The following is an 18653-nucleotide window of genomic DNA, read 5'->3' as shown; positions in this document are numbered from 1 at the left end:
GCAATAAATTACGGTTAGAGTTAATTAACGAGCTCAAGTCAAAATTTTAGACTTGCTTCGTACAAGAGCCGAGCTAGAGTTGGTAGAAAGCTTGGCCAAAATTCTACATATTTTTGTAATATATATATCAGTTGATTCTATTTTATTGATTGTATTAAAGAGAGCTTGAGTTTTAGCTCTAACTTGACTCGTTCACATTAATTCGACATGAGCTCAAACCCAACTTGAATTACATAAACACTAACAAGCTCGTGCTTGATTTTGTTAGCTCGAGCCAACTCGCTTGGGTCATTCACAGCCTTGCTTGAGACTTGCATTAACAGTTGGATCTTTTGTTGTCCACGTAGTATCTCTTTTTTTATTAGTAATTTTACATAATAGAATTAAAAGTACCATGGTTAGCAAAACTTTCAAGTCTCTAATAATCAGAGTGGGCCGGCCTTAAATAAAATAATAGTACTATAGAACTATAGAATCTTGTTTGTTTGCAGTCCAGGCTTGAATTGCCTTGGTGCAGTCTAAGTGATTGTTTAATAGTTTAAATTTGTTTTGAATTTTTTATCGGTAACAACATAAGGTAAAAAATTTAACAGATCTAAATCAATAATTGTTAATATAAATGATCCAAATTAGAGTATATATCATTCTCTACGATCAACTGTAGAAAAGTAGGATCCGAACTATATACTCCTAGTTTGAAGAGAATTGGATTCTTATCTCTCGACTCTTGTGATTTGACTTTTTAAAAAATGTGCATAGAAACTTGAATTCCTTTTTATTGACAGGTGAATATTTTTGTCATCACTCTCGTAGCAACTCTTTGACTCCATCTTGACCATGGTTTCCTCACTCTGCCTCGCTCTCGTTCCATCGATTGGTTTAAACAAAAACAATTGTGTGGGAAAAAGAAACCGAAAACCTTTTTCCATTTTGGGCACGTTTGGTAGATTCTGCCATTTGGAAACAGATCAGCAGAGCTGCTAAGTGAATCAAACGATTTGAGCTCGGTCAAGTTTAGCTTGACTTTGGCTCATTGAAACAAAATATAAACCAAGCTCAATCACTTTTTATTGTTTATTTATAAATTTAATTTCAGATTTAAAAGTTTGAGATTGACTTGCATATTTCATGAGCCAAGTCAAGTTTATCATAATCATATAAAATTTTAAACGTGAGTCAAGCTTAAACAATTAGGGCGTGTTTGATTGCAGATTTCGTTTTGGAGGGATTCGTAATGAGGTGGGATTATTAATGAGGGGATGAATCATTCATTCATGTTTGTTTTGCACAGGATTAGGATTGAGATTGGAATTGAGAATGAGGTGAGATTGTAAATAACATGTTTGTTTTGGCTAGGATTAGGATTGAAATTGAGATTGAGATGAGTTTTTAAACTAGTCTTGCTCAATCCCATGGGGATGGGATTAGTAGTACCACCCCCCCCCCCCCCCCCCCCCCCCCCATGGTATTGCTAATACCCCCATTTTGGGGGATTAACAATCCCATGGGATAACTAATCCCCATCCACAAATGCCAACCAAACAAAGAATTAACAATCCTATCACCTTCTCAATCCCAATCCCTCCCTCCAAGAGGGTTATCAAACACGCCATTAGTCTTCAAAAATTCTCAAGCCACTTGAACACATGTAATAAAGAGTAAACCAAGCTTTACCAATGCTGTGTTCAATATTTGGCTTGATTATTAGGCCTCGTTCCGGAACGCGAAATAAGTAATTATTTTTTAAGAAGACAATTTTAAACTCAAAAATGATTGGTTTATTAAAATATAAAAATATGCAATATTGATCTTGTTTGAAATATCTCAATGAGATCTTTAATACGGTGTAAAAAAAATTAAAAAATTATTTTTCATTTAAATTATTTTTTAGTTTGAAAATGTAAAATAAATACTTATTTTTTAAGAAGATGTTCTGAAACGGGCTCTTAGCACCCTACTGGTCAGTATAGAATCACTATCAAAGTCTGACAATGGATCAGAGACCACCAGAACAATCATAACACCAAAAATTTGGATGGGCCCATTATTTAATAACACGGACAAACCACTGACGAAATTGAAGATCCAAAATATAATAGTTGGCCCCATCTGTTAGGTAAACTTTGGTGAACATTCCTTGAACGCTATATTTACTATTTAGGGGTGTTTTTGGCAAACACAAGCCAAGTGATTTACGCTCCGTTTATTTCAATGTAAAATATATTTTATTAGAAAATAAATTTTAAATTTTTATTTTTCAGCATTTGATTGGCACATGAAATATATTTTTCAAAACAATAACAGATTGTAAGTTCTAAAATATTTTAATCAAGTAAGCGCTATCTCTCTCTCTCTCTATTCATTTTGGATCTAACATGATTTGGGAAAAGAAGAACATTTCTACTTGTGAACATTTCTACTTGTTCCAATTTACATAGCCATCCCCAACTCGTATCACATTTGAGCATGTAAACTCGAACCGCTTTCATAAGTTCGATATGGATGTGTAAGCAGAAATGTGTATATCACAGCACTCTGCATCCCACGAGAAGTCCTTTGTCATCGCGTCCATTATCTTCATACTCCACTGTGTTGGATGTTTCTTCTACAAACAAACAAGACAATATGGATCTCGAAGGTTTAGCTCGTTTTTTAAAACATAAAAGTTATTCTACCGAGTAACACCCTCATATGCAGAGAGAGAGAGAGAGAGAGAGAGAGAGAGAGAGTAGCAAGTTAAAAGGTACCCCGGGGAATACGCACAATTTCATCAATCGCCTGGCTTAAAGATAAACTTCCGAAAGTATTACTGATGTACTGTGAGAAGTTGGTCCTTTCAAAGTCGTGATCTATGATCTGCCTGACGAGGCACAAAACTTATAAGGTCAATGTCTGTATTTTCTTTCCAAACAAACGTAATGTAAAATTATTGATTAAAAAGTAAAACGCATATTCTCCATCAACTAACCTGAATTGCTTATCAATAAGATTCGTTGCAACTGGAGCAGCTCCGTACCTAATAGCCTTGAGCTACAATTTCCATATATGGATGAGTAAGAAAAAAGGACATGTAAACAATTAACTTCTAGAAAAAAGTACCCACAGAGTACAGATGCTAAGGCAAATCTAATTGTGTGATGTTCAAAATTCATGGAAACTTTAATAAAGCAGATCTTTTTTTTTTCTCTTATAAAATAATAAGAATTCAGTTCAAGGGACAAGTAGAACCTATGATTCTATACAATAGCTTGAATTTGTGTCGAATTGGCAGGTTGTACATGGATAAGTAGAGCAAATTTCATCCTCATGCTAATAAAATCGAGTCAACAAAAGAAAAGCAATTCATTCCATTTTTCTGGACTTTGACAAGGAGAGAGGATGGAATTATGGGTTAACTAAAATTTTATTGCCCTTAATCAAGCAGAGTAGGAAGACAGATTTGTGTATACCAAGGGAAAGGCTTTCTTGAGTTTAGTACTTTCAGATACATGCATACCGATAGAAGTGCACATATAATTTACTTAGTACGGTCTCAAGAGATCAGCGCAGATACAACACCCAAAAGGTCCAGAAAGCTGGTAATTGTACAAGGAATTCTTTCTGAATTAAATGTAAATAAAGACTAAAGCAACTAAGCTACCGATTTTCAGTAGAATGCTTATAGGCTACCCATACCGGCACTTGGAGCACCGGATCATCAAACGATTGACATAAAATAACATCTGATCCTGCAAAGATTAAATGGGACATGGCTTCCTCGTATTCTTTTATGAATATCACATTGTCATCCTGCAAAGGGAAGAAACTAAATAAGATATAGCACATCAGTTGAGCACAAGGGCTGGTCAAAAAAAAAAAGAGTTGAGCTTAAGGAGAAACAAGCACCACCTTGACCTGGCAAGCCTCATAAATCCTTTTTGCATATCTAGGTTACTAGAAGAGTAATGACAATGCTTAGCATCATTCCATGACTATGGCAATGCTTTTTCAACCTTACGAAGAAGACTTCTACCCTTTAACTACCATGAGAATGCCCTATTCAGGTTGCTAAAAAATAATGCCCTTTTCATGCTTCCATATTTTGCTAACATGCATACAAGACAAATAGATCCAGAGAGAAAATGATCTGGAGGGAGCCTTGTTTGTACCTTTAGTTCTTCCTGAAAAGATTCCAGTGCCCTGTTTACTTTTGAAATTTTGCTCAACCCCATAAAGATAAACTGCAGAAAATATCCAGAGAAATCAATTTCACGACACCATTTGAGAGAAGAACGGAGTACAAGAGGAAGATTCATAGCTGAATAGCAAACACTTGCATGCTTACTGGCAAAGATTGTTCATCACTTTTGAAATAGTTTCTAACTTTCTTAAATACCTAACCGCGTCAAGAGATCAGGTTTTCAGTAGCATTAGGTTAATAGACCAAGCTTTCCATTGACCATGAGAGATTAAGCACTAACAAACCTGAACGCCTTTTTTAGAAGCTATCCAAACAAGTGCCTTGATGTTGTCCAGATCAACATCTGAGACTTCTGAAAACAAGCATCCGACCTACAATACATCATTGTTTAAGATCAGGTAAAAAAAGGCAGATTGGCTTTTTTCGATAGGACATGCATATCTGGGACATTTCTATGATACATCATTAAGATCCAAGAATTTTATAGAATTTTGAAAAAGAAAACTGAACACGAGAATGGGAGAACAAAACATGCTCAGTGTGCTTTACACAAATGATAAGCTGCAATTTGCATGTCCATCGAGATGACCTACTCCTTCAAGCCCTTATTTCGAGAAATGAAAGGAAAAGTGTAAGCCATTAGTCCTCCATTAGAAAAAGACAGGAATCTGTCTTTTTTAAACATAGTATTCTTTAACTGTATTTCAGCAAGCTAGTTTCGAGTAATTGGCCAGTTCAAAACTCTGTGTTGTCTATTCAAAGGATTAAATGATCCATCTGTACACAAGTCGAAAAGAGCTAGCACCAATGCAGGATCTAGCACATGATGGCTGTCTTATAGATTAGTTGAAAAGCTTGTCTGTCAATGTTTGAGCAACTGATCTCACAAAAGAATTTGATATCCAAGACACACAACACCTTGTTGGTGCAACCTTGCAAGTAATAACATCTCACGTGTTGTAATCCATGCTTTTGAACCCTCAGTATTTTCTTACGAGATAAAACTATTTGCTATTGAACCATCATCTGACCAAACAGAATTCCATTTGCCAGTTAGATGTTATGTTATGTAACATAGGAAGCGTGGAACAAAAGAGGATAAGGAATTGGACAAATAAGGAAAATAAACACCATCTATGCACCACTTACAAGAACAAGAGAAGCATTCTCAGATAACCCCATGTGCTTCTGCAATGCAACTTTGCAAACTGCTTTCCCCTTCATGTCGTCTGCGCTGTATCTTTGTGGAAGGTAGTGGTCCGTGGAAGGATTCCAGATGGAGTTATCAAAACCACAAGGAGCAACCAGCAACTTATCCCTATAGGCAAATTAGAACTTTTCAAAATGTAAGGATTTAAAGGTTTCATGTCCAAGAGCTCATACAAAGACTCTTAAACAAAGATTTGTCCAAATGCTGCTTATTAATTCGAGAAAACCCCATTCCAATCCAGTTTACAACCAGGAGGTGAGAGGAAAGGAGAAACCTTCCATAGAACATCTAAGCACTTAAATTAGGAAATGACATGAAAGCACTACTTACTTGTGAATGGCTAAGGTGGGTTCCAACCCATGACTCAAACTCCGAATAATCAGACCTTTTGAATGGATGGATGACAGTAGTATAACTTTATTTGAGTAAACAATTCCTCCCTGCAAATGTGTACGAGGAACCAAAAAAAGATGATGCTAGTCACAACAATGAAGCTGAACTTACAGACGTATCAGTTGCAGGAGAAAACTACGGACGTATAGCTTTATGAGAATGTTCCCATAGGAACATATTGAACAAGATTCATGGATGCCGAGATGAAGAAAAGATGTAGAAAGACAACTGGTTATGAGCAGATTTGTGGTTATGCCCCAATGAGTTGGCAAAAGTGTCCAGCATTCAAATCCTCGAATCATAGACCTAACATTTATATCTCAATTTCTCTGCAATCATACTTTAAAGAAGTGCATCTACATGATAAATATTAAGTTGAACAGGAAATTATGGACTAAATAAACAAAATTTGAGACAGGCGACATGTGATCTAAATGCAACGTTACCTGTGAAATGTTAACAAGATACATTTTAGTGTCAAGACAAGCAAGATAACATATGAAAGATTTCGACTGGGATTTAAAGTGGAACAGAATCAGTTCAAGAAACACCTACCTTTAAAATGTTGACCAAATGTGTCTTGGTGTTATCTTGCAAACGATCAGGACGGAGTAGTTGAGAAGGTTCAAGCCCACACAGTGCTAGCTTATCAGGTTGCACAAGACACTAAAGTAACATAACGTAGAAAAGATTATTGTTTATATATGTAGCGAATGTAAGGACCCATCAAAGATTTGGAAAAGTCAAAACGAAAACCCAAGGAACTTGCCTGAGACTCAAGACCATGACACGTCAACAATATCCTAGTACCTCCAAGTCCCTGTACAAGTAGCTTTTCTTTACTCCGTAATAAATCTTTAAATTACTTGAGAGAGAAAATAACAAGGGACGGTAGCATCAACATGCTATGTAAAGTGCCAATTGATCCATCTAAGATAGATCCCTACTATGCTTTATATAATGAGTAATACTGACAGAAGATCTACATGTTCTCAAGAGAACCTCCAGTATGGTGAAAATGCTAGAAGTAGGAATTGAGCGCCAAAACCCTCCCTGAGAGAACTAGCGATTGACAAAAGAATTCACTTAAAGACTGATGGACCTTCATTCAGAAAAATTTTCTGTGTCAAAGAATTAGTAACTATCTAGTAAATATTTGTAAATAAGCACTAGTAACTAGCATTGACCTGAAAGATAATGAAGGAATATACACGTAATATATGCACATTATGCCTTTCTTGCTCTCGGCAAAAAGATTGTCACTTATCTGTATCCCTACTGATTTTAGTCTCTGTTGGAAGGGGTGTGGAGCCCTCTGAGGAGCTCCCGTGACCTGATACAGTGCAAAGTCACTGAAAAAGACCGACTGTGCAATGGATAGGCCAGTCTGGAACCAGAGAGAGAGAGAGAGAGAGAGAGACTGATAAAATATATGAGATATCTCCCAATGGTGTGTAATATCTCTACTCTTCTATTAGGAGCGGCCCCAGTATTTGTACAACGATCAGCCAGAATGTTAGAACACCTGAACACCTGAAACCCATTCTTATACCCTAATGGGGCATGGATAGGCAGCATCAATTTTTGGCTACAGCAGACTGCATGGGTGACTTAGCATTGTCATCATGGACTTGAGTGCCCTCTGTGGTCAACGTACCTACAGTCTCAGTCATGATTGGAAAAAGGCACCCAGGTATTACTGACCAAAACTGAAGTTCCAAGATCACATTCTACCAATTTTAGTAGTTAAACAGGAGCATATAGCATGACATCAGCAGGTAATTATATCGTTGAAATCAAAATAGCAGTAGTTGCAAGTTGCACCTGATTTGAGAAAACATCCCAGAAAAGTGGCCCAACAATAGCAGTTTGCCAGTTATGTATGTGTATCACATCAGGCTGCTTTCCTGATCTTAATATGTAATCCAATGAAGCTCGGGAGAAATAAGAAAATCTGACAACACCAAGTTAACCCATTATGAATAGTAAAAGAAACAAAAAGGACAGTTTAAAAGTGGGTGTCAACAACTAACTGAGAATACAAGCACATTTTTAGTTTTGGTCAAAGGTCAATGTGGCAATACAGGAAGACAAGCCATTCCCTATGGTTTATGCTACAGGGAATCCGTGAAGTAAACATGTCGGACTCTTGATACCAGGGGTTAAAGTTCTGGATATGTGTCCAACATTTCTAGAAGATCCATATCCACAACCATCTGATCTGGGATCTTCCATCAGCACCCTCCAATGGTATCTTCAACAACTAGTAGGTCCTTGTGAGCCTCTTGAGGAAGACCTCATGACTTGAACCTTCCACAAAAAATCCTCGTCCTTTGACAGCCCAAAATTTGGCAACACTCGTATGAGACGATAAACAACAAGATAGGTGCAAATTATCTAAATTATATGATTCATTGAACTTCAGAGAAAACCCTAATGGGCTATAAAGGGGGGCTATTGTTTGCCTTTCCTGGACATCCAGCCAAGTATTATTTTAGGTAGTTCAGCTGGTTATTGAAGACAAATGTAGGATCTAGTACATTAGACTCGTTCTATTCGTAAATTTAGTGTGTTAGTTTGCAAACACTATTCTACACAAAATAAATCATCAACACACTATGCAATATGTGACTTGGTGTCCAGGAAGTAGAAGAATTCCACACAAACACATAATCGCACCTGATTCCCAACCCAGAAACACACATCTATAAAACCCAGAAACACACAACACATATCTATAAAACAGCCGAACTATTATGGAGGTTTTGACTTGAACCGAAGTCTCAGACATTAATCCTGAATTAAGGAAAAACATAGTAAAAAATCTCTAGGAACAGCTTAAGTAGCTAATTACTATCAAATAAACTGAACTGCGTTGAATTTGGAATACGATATAGTGCTTGAACTAGAAAGAACAAGGGATTAAATTATTCAGATGGAATCTAGTCTACCAAACCTTGAATGTGATATACCTATGAATGAAAATTTCTTGCATTTTTGACACATTAGTTTGATAAATTCCTGACATTATCAATACCTGACTCTTCTACAAAGTAAAAAGTTATGGGGGCAATTCCGTTCAGGTGGGTTTCACATGGTTCCGAAACAAGAACGAAATAAAAAAGGGTCAAACAAAAACACATGAACAACCAAACAAAGGATCACAGTCTCAGCTTTGCAAAAAGCTTACTAAAGACTGCAACAACCAGTCAATATAAACTAGGGCAAATTTTCGTAGTCGTCCCTCTAGTTTTCCGGTTGTGTCAATTTTGTCCCTCTAGTTTCAATTGTCTCAATTTCGTCCTTGTAGTTTGTTTTACGTTCCAAATTGGTAAAATCGTTAACACCGTTAATGAAACTAACGGAAAAAATATGATTAAAAAATTAAGTGCTCCAATTTTCAATCCGATTGAACCGGTGAGAAGATATTATTTTTCTGATCATTTTATCTTAAATGGTCATAATGGATTTTTGGCTCTAAGGCCTTTCAATGAGCACCCTAAGAGAGCCCTGAAACTAAATAACAAGTTTTCGGGTGCTCGTTGAAAGGCCTTAGAGCCAAAAATTCATTACGACCATCTAGGATAAAATGATCAAAAAAATAATATCTTCGCACCGGTTCAATCGGATTGAAAATTTGAACACTTAATTTTTTAATCATATTTTTTCCGTTAGTTTCATTAACGGTGTTAACGATTTTACCAATTTGGAATGTAAAACAAACTACAGGGACGAAATTGAGACAATTGAAACTAGAGGGACAAAATTGACACAACCGTAAAACTAGAGGGGCGACTACGAAAATTTGCCCTATAAACTAATAAAGCTAAAATTGTTCAGTTGCCAATAAGCATAGTAAGTAATGAAAAAAAGGCTGTTCATCTAGAGTGCAACAAATGATTAATAACAAAATAAACAACCTAAAAAATGGTAGGTGGGCCAATAAGCATAATTAGGAATAACAAAACAAGAGGTTTTATAAGACATAATTCTTGTGAACACCAAGAGATATTGTAAAACACTGAGCCACTGCAAGACCAATTGACGGAGGAATAATAAGAGATCAAGAAAAAGAACCACATGAATCAAAGAATTAGGCAAAAGTATGATATATATCATTTCTGATAGTTTCCGAGGAGGAAGGGAATTTTCCAATGGGAAAAAACAATACCGTTCAAAGTCATCTGCGTATCCGTATACCCTCTCACGGCTGAAGAATGATGAATGAAAAATAGGTTGTATAAAAGTGATTCCAATTCCATGAACAACACTGTATGGCAAGAACAAAAGGAAAAGAATTATCGAGGTGGGAATAGTTAAACAAGATGCATAATGCATTTTCTAAATGACTTTGCTAATTGCATGTACTATAATTGGACAAATAGAGAAAAATTGCTTATCTGGGTTTAGGATGCAATATAACTTCACATGATACAAATTATAAAAAACGATACTCACCATGTCCAAATTTTGTTGTTGTGCAATTGACCATTGAAATATGAATAGAACTCTGCCTCGATTTCTCTTAACCCTTGAACTTCATCGAGGATCAAGCCTGCATACCTATTTACAAGGTACAGTCTATTCTAAGTTGTACAATTAAGAATTTCAGGTCCCAATAAAACAGCATCACGTAAAGCTAAAGAAACAGCACAAACTCAACAACATTCCTCATTCATTGCAAAAATTCATGAACCAATACATAAGAACGAAAGGGGCGACATAACCAACAGAATTTCAGTCTATTCAAGGCATAAATACACCTCAACAGTCAACCTACTGGCGAGGGGCTTGGCTCCCATAATAATGTGCAGATGACAAGTTTGCTTATTTTTTGTTACCTGGTTTAATGAAGCCCAGAACAAAGCACGGTACATAAATTAAAAGCTGCAGTCATAACTTAGTTGTAACATCAACAACCAAAAGCTACCTATTGGGGTACAAGAATGCTTCAGTTCTTTTCACGTCAACTGTTAATATACAAACTTTAAAACCATTTGAGGAACAATGTTCATAGAGGAAAACCATTTGAAGAAACTTCTTGTGTAAATGTAGACCCCAAAGAAAATAATCGTCCAAAAGAGACTGAAGTGGTTACTTAGAAAACCAATGACTACACAAGAAGTTTGGTACTCCCGGCAGACCAAGCCTTAAATGTTTATAATTTGGTCACACAATGGCTTGCTATTTCATTAAATGGACTAAGGACAACTTTGCTTGTCACAGCAGGAAATGAGATGGACGACTTCAAACATTACGTCTTCGAATAGACAAAAGAAAACAAATTCAAAATGATTTGCAGAGAATTTTGAGAAACAATGAAAATGGAATAGAAGATCTCTTGGTTACTTTGGTAGAACAACCTCCACGAAATGACCTTTCCTTTGTAGCGCACAGGATACCCCTGTCACATACGATGCCAAAGATCCAACAGGGATGACTGGTTCCATTTCAGTGCAAACGTGGATGATGTGAAAACATTTCCTGAACAAAAGAACATAGAGAATATATTAAAACGGTGAGAGAAAGGAAGAGAGACATAGAAAAAGGAAAGAGAGACAGAAAAAAGAAAGAGAGCAGCAAGGTGATAATAGCATCTTGGTACAAAAGCTTGTGATCTCAAAAGACAACTAAGGATGAACTTTTCAAAAAATGCCTAGACCCTGTACATGGAAGGTACACACACACTGACACAAGTCTTCTGAGGAAGGGAACAACTAGAAAATGTCAAGGATATTGCAAAATTCACCACTAATTACTTAATACTTGCACTGGTGCGCTACCCACAGTATGTGAAGTCCATCCATACTCTTTTAAAGATACCATCTGTAAGCTACTGTTCTGTCACTTCAGACTATGGCTACAGTTTCATATTCTAATATCAAGATCTTGAATTAAAAGTTCCACCAAAGCATGCAACATGTGTAGAGTATCTAAGGGAATTCTTCATCTAGCATGTTATCGTAGAACTTTAAAACACATATAATTTCCTCTAAGACTATATGCACACCAGGGACCAGAGCATATTTCTAACCACTGAACTCAAAGTTGTATAGATAAAATCAGTTAAAGTACCAAGTAGAATATATTACTTCTTGCATTTGTCTGAAAAGTGGTGGAGTTCAGCCAGAAGTTCAGCATCGTCTTTATGATGTATGTCAGAGAAATCATCGGCTACACTAACTTTCGAATCAAGGATCATCATTCTCAATCCAGCTGCTTCCCCAGTGCTTATCATGCCTGTAAGGACCATTGAGTCTATCCTAAGCAGCAAGGCTGACTTGATAAATACTCTATCTGGTGTAGATGAGAAACCGGTAAGAGAAGATAGTCAGTATTAGTAAACAGTTTTCGTTTTGAAGAGTATACGTAGCAAAGTACATAGCAAAGTCCATAATGAATTATTGACCACAAAATGCAGGATATAAGCTCGTTGTATAATTGGTGGTATGCACTACCAACAAGTTCTCACATAGGTTGAATCACGTTCTCCTAGCTAACTGTTATGCAAGCTTGTGCAGGGTCTCAAGCCACCCATATGTCTCCAACTCTTAGAAAGCAATGAATGCAACTGCAAGCTAATTGGTAAATGCATGTGAACACACAGACGTGGAAGCCTAACCACGTGCATTGCTCGACCATAAACTAACAGCTTAAGATTGAAAGAAAAATGGTTGTCCAAGATCTTTTACAGTTCATATGGAGCAAAGTTGCTGAAATTTGAGATGATGAGGATGGATGGGAAGCTTGAAAGAGCTGAAAGTTCAAGGTAACACCGTATTATAAGTTATAGATGGATGCATTTGAGGCTTCATTTCCTTTATTTGGTCATTGAAACTCCTTGAGTGATCGCTTTCTTTGAGGACTTGACTGTAGCTAGGTGATGGTGTGGTGACTCAATGCTTGGTCCGCGTTTCTAGCCGATTTTGCTAGCAAGTCTTGGCAATTGACAAGTCAATAGAATGGGTAGCTAATCTTATCGAGGTGAATGTGTAGATAGGTGGCATAATCAACAGCTTTTCATTTAGTTTGTGGTCACTATGGCAGTCTGAGAACTAGTATTGGGTTTGAGGTTAGTGTGAGTCATTAATAACATGTTGGGGTTTTGGCTTAGAGGGAGAGTGGAACTGTGGAGGTAGAGGGGAAAAACAAATTTTGAACGTTCTATTCCGTTACTGACTTACTGGTTTGGTGCCTTCCACAAGTGGTATTTTGAGACTATAAAGGGTTGTTATTACGGAGAAAATCAATGGGCAGGGAAAGAAGCCAATCTTCTGAGATATATCGCACTTCACTATACTACTTGGGACTGGGAGGATTAGCCCATAAATTGAGAAATCTGAGAAAATTTAGATAATCTCACTTCCTTTTTTTGTAGATGGCGGAAAATCAATAACTTGAGATATCCAATTCCGTACATAATCTGGATAGTTGTGTCATTGTGAAAGAATGGTATTTTCTTTAATATGCCACAAGCAGACAGGTTGAAACCCCTTGCTTTTTTCTTTTCATTTTAATGGTTTAGTCTTAGTTATCAAAAGAAGGTAAGTTTTACATTTTTTATGGAGCATTAATTCAAAACAAATGAAACTAAGGTACAAAGAATGTCACCGCAAATATGAGCATAGGCAAGTGCCACAAGCATCAGGCCACATCTGCATATGGTAAACGAAATCAAACACCTTGTGTATTCCGTATGCTGCTTGGCATCTGTCACAGACTCTGTTTCGACATTTATGACATATACAGTTATATACGCAACGCAATCATCCATATGTGAAGTTGAAAACTAGAACATTTATGTTTTGGATAGTGCCATGGGTTATGCACGATTCCCAAGAAAAACTTGAAAGGAAGAACCCCGCATTTGAAAGGAAGAGGTCTGAGAGTCTCCTAGCAATCCATTAAGAATATGAGCATTGTTTGACAGTTCAGGTGAAACGAGATTCATTGTTCTCATCCTAAGGCTACTCGGTTGATCTATCAACAAATGTTATCTCCTTCTCAACTTCAATTCACAACATTGCTTTGAGAGTAAATGGAAGCAACCTGGCTAAGATACGGAGGTGTTTGTCAGTAATGGTCAAGACCCTTAGAGTACCAGCAGAAACCAGAATCAAAGTAAATTTAGTTACCAGTTTGTAATTGTTGGCATGCAGAATATGAGAGAGCAGATACACGGAACATTTTGTACAAGAAAGATATCAGGCGCTTCACCCAGGATACAATCAATCATAGTTCATTGGGTTCAACCACACTAGAAATAATGAATTAAGGGTCCAACCACCTTTTCCACAGCTGTTCTGCTTTTTCATCTCCAGTTGTTCTATCCTATCAAGCAGAATCTTGTTTTCCCTATTCATTTTGTCCAGCTCCTCCATGGCCACCATGCGTTGGTTGTTCAAGAACATAATGTCTGAAAGAAATCATGGCATCAGAATACATCATATGATGGATATATGATGTCTTATCCAAATTGCCAATGAGAGAAATGGGAAAAGATGGTGACTAAGGACTTACTCTGCCATGCTTCGTTGAAGAGTTGCCAAATATCATTATGTTTCTTTTCCTGTACGCTCTTCACAGGTTGCAGCATTTCCTGTAACAAGTAAATACTATCGACTGCCTGCTGGACAGAAGTAGCAAATCTTATGTGAATCAACGAAACACACCTCAGATATCTTTGAATTCTCATGACCTTCTAACCTAGAAATTGAAGCAATGAAAACAGTCATAGAGTAAATTGCAAAATGATAAGCATAAATTGAAATAAAATGAAACTAGGCCCAGTCCATCTAAAAAGATCCACTAGACAAACCATTGCCTTCATTCTCCTGGAGATAATGTCAAGATGATTTGTTAGTGAAACAGAAGTAAAATGTTAGTATCCAGGTACTATGCTTCAGAAATGATAATTGCAGCGGTTAAGAGGAAGCGGGCACAAAGTCACAATTTGGGAAGCAACCAATCAGTTATCCACTTATCCTAAGGGCTAAGAGTAAGTTCAAATTTGAAAGGAGTTCAGGAGTGTTTGCAAGGAAGCTCTGTTCGTGACATAAGAGTGGTGAGTAAACAGGGATAGGAATACTCAAAACAGAGAACTGCTTTAGGCACGGATCACAAAGATGGGTACAATTTGGGCAAAGAGAACCTGAACGGATATCTACCTATGATTTTTTTTTAAAGTTTCACCATGATGAAAGCTATGTTCTTAGTCTAAGAAGCACGGACACGTTGACGGGCTTCACGTATCCGTGTCAATCTCCAGACACATGTCAAACATGCCTAAGTAAGTGTCCACTCTTTTAATTACTTTTGATCTACTTAGACACATGGTGGACACTTTAGGACACGTTGGGATACTCTTGAACAAAGTAAGGACACATTAGGAGGTCAAACTACAATTTTTAAACTTGGCCCGAAGTCAAATTCCACTGAAGTGTAGTTCATGAACAATCATATAGTTACCTTAAGAGTTACATATTGATAACGTGAATACTATCTGTGGTTAATCTTATAAAAATCTTGTTTTTGATCTTTTATATGAATTCAATCATTCATAAGATACATCTACAGTACAAAAACGTTTTCCTATTTTCCAGTGGCGGACCCAGGAATTCCATATACTGGGGGCACCTATTATTTATAATTTTGAAAAATATTTCTCTGTATATATACCACTAAATTATCGCTCAATAATTGAATATTAATCAATCATTCTATTCCGCAACCAATTTTTGATAATCTTCATGTTTGAAAATACTCTTTCAACTGTCGCGGTGGCAACCGTAAAATTAATACTCTAGTAAACTAAAGAATTTAGTAATTTGATTTTCATAATATTTTGGATTGGGAGGAAAACACACAGAGATAGGACAAAAATAGAGAAATAAAAAAAAAGAGGTAGAACAAAAATGGAGAAATAAAGGAAAGAGGTAGAACAAAAATGAAAAAATAAAGGAAAGAGAGAACAAAAATAGAAAAAAACAAAAAACACACAAGCATTGGCATACTGGGGAATCAAACCCAGGTTGCCTCGAGCTTTTCACAGCACACATAACCCCTCCACCACACTACTGATTAGCACCAATGTAGGAAACTTTTACAAATTTATATCAAAATTTTATTTTTTTATTATTATTTTTTAAATGCGTGGGGGCACATGACCCCACGTGCCTCCACGTGGGTCCGCCCCTACTATTTTCTACGTGTCTGTGTCCTAAAATTTGAAGAAATGACATACCTAAGTCTCTGCATTGTGTCTTTTCTGTGTCCATGACCATATCCATATCCACATCAATATCCGTGCTTCTTAGGTCTCAGTTGCGTAGAGTTCAAGAAATATCAAAAGTGACTTAGATGTCCAATAATATCAAATTACAAAGGGATTCATATTTTTTAGGCCAAAATGCTTGAAGACAGCCTACGAGGTCCAAGTCACCTAAATATGGTTATATTGCTTTGCTCATTTCTCCTCTCAAAAAAACTTGTCTCTAAAATTTTTGACGGCTTCATCATTAGTGTTTTTCGTCTTCAGTGATTTTTTAATCAATTTTTTTGTTTGTTTTCTACTTTTTGAACGTTTGCTTTACCTATGTTCAAAAAGTGATTTTTTTGAAAAAATATTGCTCCAAAAATTTGACTAAAGACGAAAAAATACGCAAATCTTTGCAACTTTTTTTATCTCAAAAACTTAAGAACGGACAACCAACTGTTTTGGTCAACGAAAACTGAAGTTGTTCGTTTTGAGTCTCAAAATTTTACTCCATCTATCTCTCTGCTCACATTACTCTTAAAAACCTTCCTCAAAACCCAAACCGAACAGGGTCTAAGGGTTGGTTAATTGGTCGGATAAGACATGGAACTGGACTACAAATATCATGTACCACATTTGCGCCATCTGGATGCAATAACTGGTGGAGGGTTAACATTAATGTTGGACAAAGAATCCCAAACAATCATATCATAGATTTTACAAAATAACCACAGTGAATTATACAGTTTAGAAGGAAATGCAGATAAGATAGTGGCTCAATTCGTGTTCATGGAAATCAACTTCATTGAAGCACGAGTTAACAGAGGTATGGTAGCAAATTTCATCAACAATTCAGCAACCTGAGTAACATACTGCTAAATTATTTACCCAAAAAAAAAAACATACTGCTAAATCAGATGATATATTAGGTTATGAAGTGCGAGTTCGTACCCCAAGCAAATAACCGCAGCGCGAGCTTTAACCGGTTTCGAAATGGTTGTACTGCTGATCTTGGGAAAAGCAAAAGGAGAGGGGAAGGGGATCGCCGTGTGTAGAAAGATGTTCATAACTTCCTTGTGCAGTCGTGTAGAGAGAGACTGTAGGAGGAGGATCCCAATCACTGTACTCCAATCCACACGAGAGCAGGGGGATCTTCTAAATGATGTGCGCTCTGTCTCGTCTCGAGAAGTTTTTCAGTCCCGGGTGGGCACGGCCAAGTGGTGCCGAGCATCATTTCAATCGTCCAAGCGTATTTTGAACGGTTCAAATCTGTTTGTGTAATTTTTAAGTATAAAATTATAAAACACCCCCCAAGCCCAAACAAATATGGGCTGTCCAAATGTCAGATCTGTTTCGGTAATTTTTAAGTGTAAAATTATCAAAACACCCCTCAAGCCCAAACAGATCTGAGCCGTCCAAAACATATTTGGATAGTCAAGATACGTGCTAAGTACCACGTGCATGTGCCCACCTGGCACTGAAAAATTTCTCGTCTCGCAATCATCACACTGCATTCGCACTTTCAAACTCTCAATTTTGTCCTGTTTGATTTGGGTTTTAAGGGATATTTTTTAGAGTAAATAATGAAAAGAAAGAGAGAGCCAAAATTTATTGGAGACCGAAGCCAGAAATTTTGAATCCTCCAAACAAACAAGGCCTTTAATTAGTGTAGTTTGAAATGTATTTCAGAAACATTTTTTATTTTTGCGCTTGTACTCTCGCTCATGCACTCGAATAGTGTAAGTTAGGGACCATGAGACACAAGTCACACGCTCCATACGTTCTTGCTTCTCGTGACTGGATATGTTTTTTTCCATTATGACAACTCAAGTTCGTTTGATTGGAAATCGTTTTGGCCCCTTCAACGTCAAAACCATATATTTATTTATAGAGAAAATGACGGCTAATGACGTGTTTTGATAATTAATACCCACTAAAGATATTTTCAATATTAATAAATATTTTTAACAGGTATTAATTATCAAAACACGTTCTGGACCGTCATTTTCCCTTATTTATACCCCATAAGCTCATAATCTAGGTTCAGTTTGCTTCAACGTAGTAATATATATCTTACCTAAGAATTATTTGGGAAAGACCGATTTTTTGGGTCTTCTTTGTAATCTCAATGTGAACTTTTTCAACTATGGCCTATATTTTCATTTTACTTGTTCTCATCGAGATCAAACAATGTGATGTAGAAAATTTGACTCAAATCTAACAAAAATTAAGAAAAAAACAACCAAAAAAGATTGTGCCAAAAAAATCTATATTATAAAATAGAGCGGTTTTTGTCTATACATATAAACCCAGCATCCTCTACAACCGTCCGATCAATATTTCATGTTAGTTGTAGCCGTTCGATCGAGAAGATACTTCCTAATCTAAACTCCCCTAACCTTATGACCGGTAAATCTTTTCAATTGATTGATTTTACGTTGTTTCCTTAACAAGATTTTCCTATTTAAATTTCCTACATCCAACTCAATAATTTCCTTTTAGGTTGATTTTTCTACATTCAAAAAGGAAACAAACATTTTTTGATTCATACACTAAAAGGAAACATTCTTTGTTTTTTAAAGTTGATAATTGTTGTTTCTTTAAAACGGGGTAGC

At 36.5% G+C, this 18653-nt stretch overlaps 1 protein-coding gene across 2 annotated transcripts; it reads right to left on the bottom strand.

Moving 5' to 3' along the window:
- Positions 1-2268: 2268 nt before the first annotated feature.
- On the bottom strand, positions 2269-17211 carry LOC131303352 (probable starch synthase 4, chloroplastic/amyloplastic). Of its 2 annotated transcripts, XM_058330176.1 has the most exons (19): positions 16990-17211; positions 14456-14489; positions 14304-14382; positions 14071-14199; positions 11876-12080; positions 11133-11267; positions 10242-10346; positions 9955-10053; positions 7608-7737; positions 6553-6603; positions 6339-6449; positions 5721-5830; positions 5330-5498; positions 4465-4551; positions 4149-4220; positions 3676-3789; positions 2969-3030; positions 2764-2860; positions 2269-2605 (listed from the first exon to the last, which is right to left on the bottom strand). In XM_058330176.1, the coding sequence occupies exons 1-19, from the start codon at positions 17103-17105 to the stop codon at positions 2486-2488; spliced, it is 2025 nt and encodes a 674-aa protein (XP_058186159.1). In that variant the 5' UTR covers positions 17106-17211; the 3' UTR covers positions 2269-2485. The 2 variants fall into 2 exon arrangements, with proteins under 2 accessions (XP_058186159.1, XP_058186160.1); XM_058330177.1 differs by lacking the exon at positions 14456-14489 and having other exon boundaries at positions 16990-17014.
- Between the last annotated feature and the right edge of the window lie 1442 nt (positions 17212-18653).

Source organism: Rhododendron vialii, chromosome 10a (genome assembly GCF_030253575.1).
Source record: "Rhododendron vialii isolate Sample 1 chromosome 10a, ASM3025357v1".
In the NCBI taxonomy this organism is placed as follows: domain Eukaryota; kingdom Viridiplantae; phylum Streptophyta; class Magnoliopsida; order Ericales; family Ericaceae; genus Rhododendron; species Rhododendron vialii.
The sequence above is the reverse complement of the archived record's forward strand: the minus strand, read 5'-3'. Positions and strand labels throughout refer to the sequence as shown.

Coding starts and splice junctions, on each gene's coding strand:
- LOC131303352 (XM_058330176.1), bottom strand. CDS start 17,105: ATGAACATCTTTCTACACACGGCGATCCCCTTCCCCTCTCCTTTTGCT. Junction 7,738..9,954: donor TACGCAGATGACTTTGAACG/GTATTGTTTTTT, acceptor TGGTGTTGTCAG/ATTTTCTTATTTCTCCCGAG. Junction 2,606..2,763: donor GCCAGGCGATTGATGAAATT/GTGCGTATTCCC, acceptor GTTTGTTTGTAG/AAGAAACATCCAACACAGTG.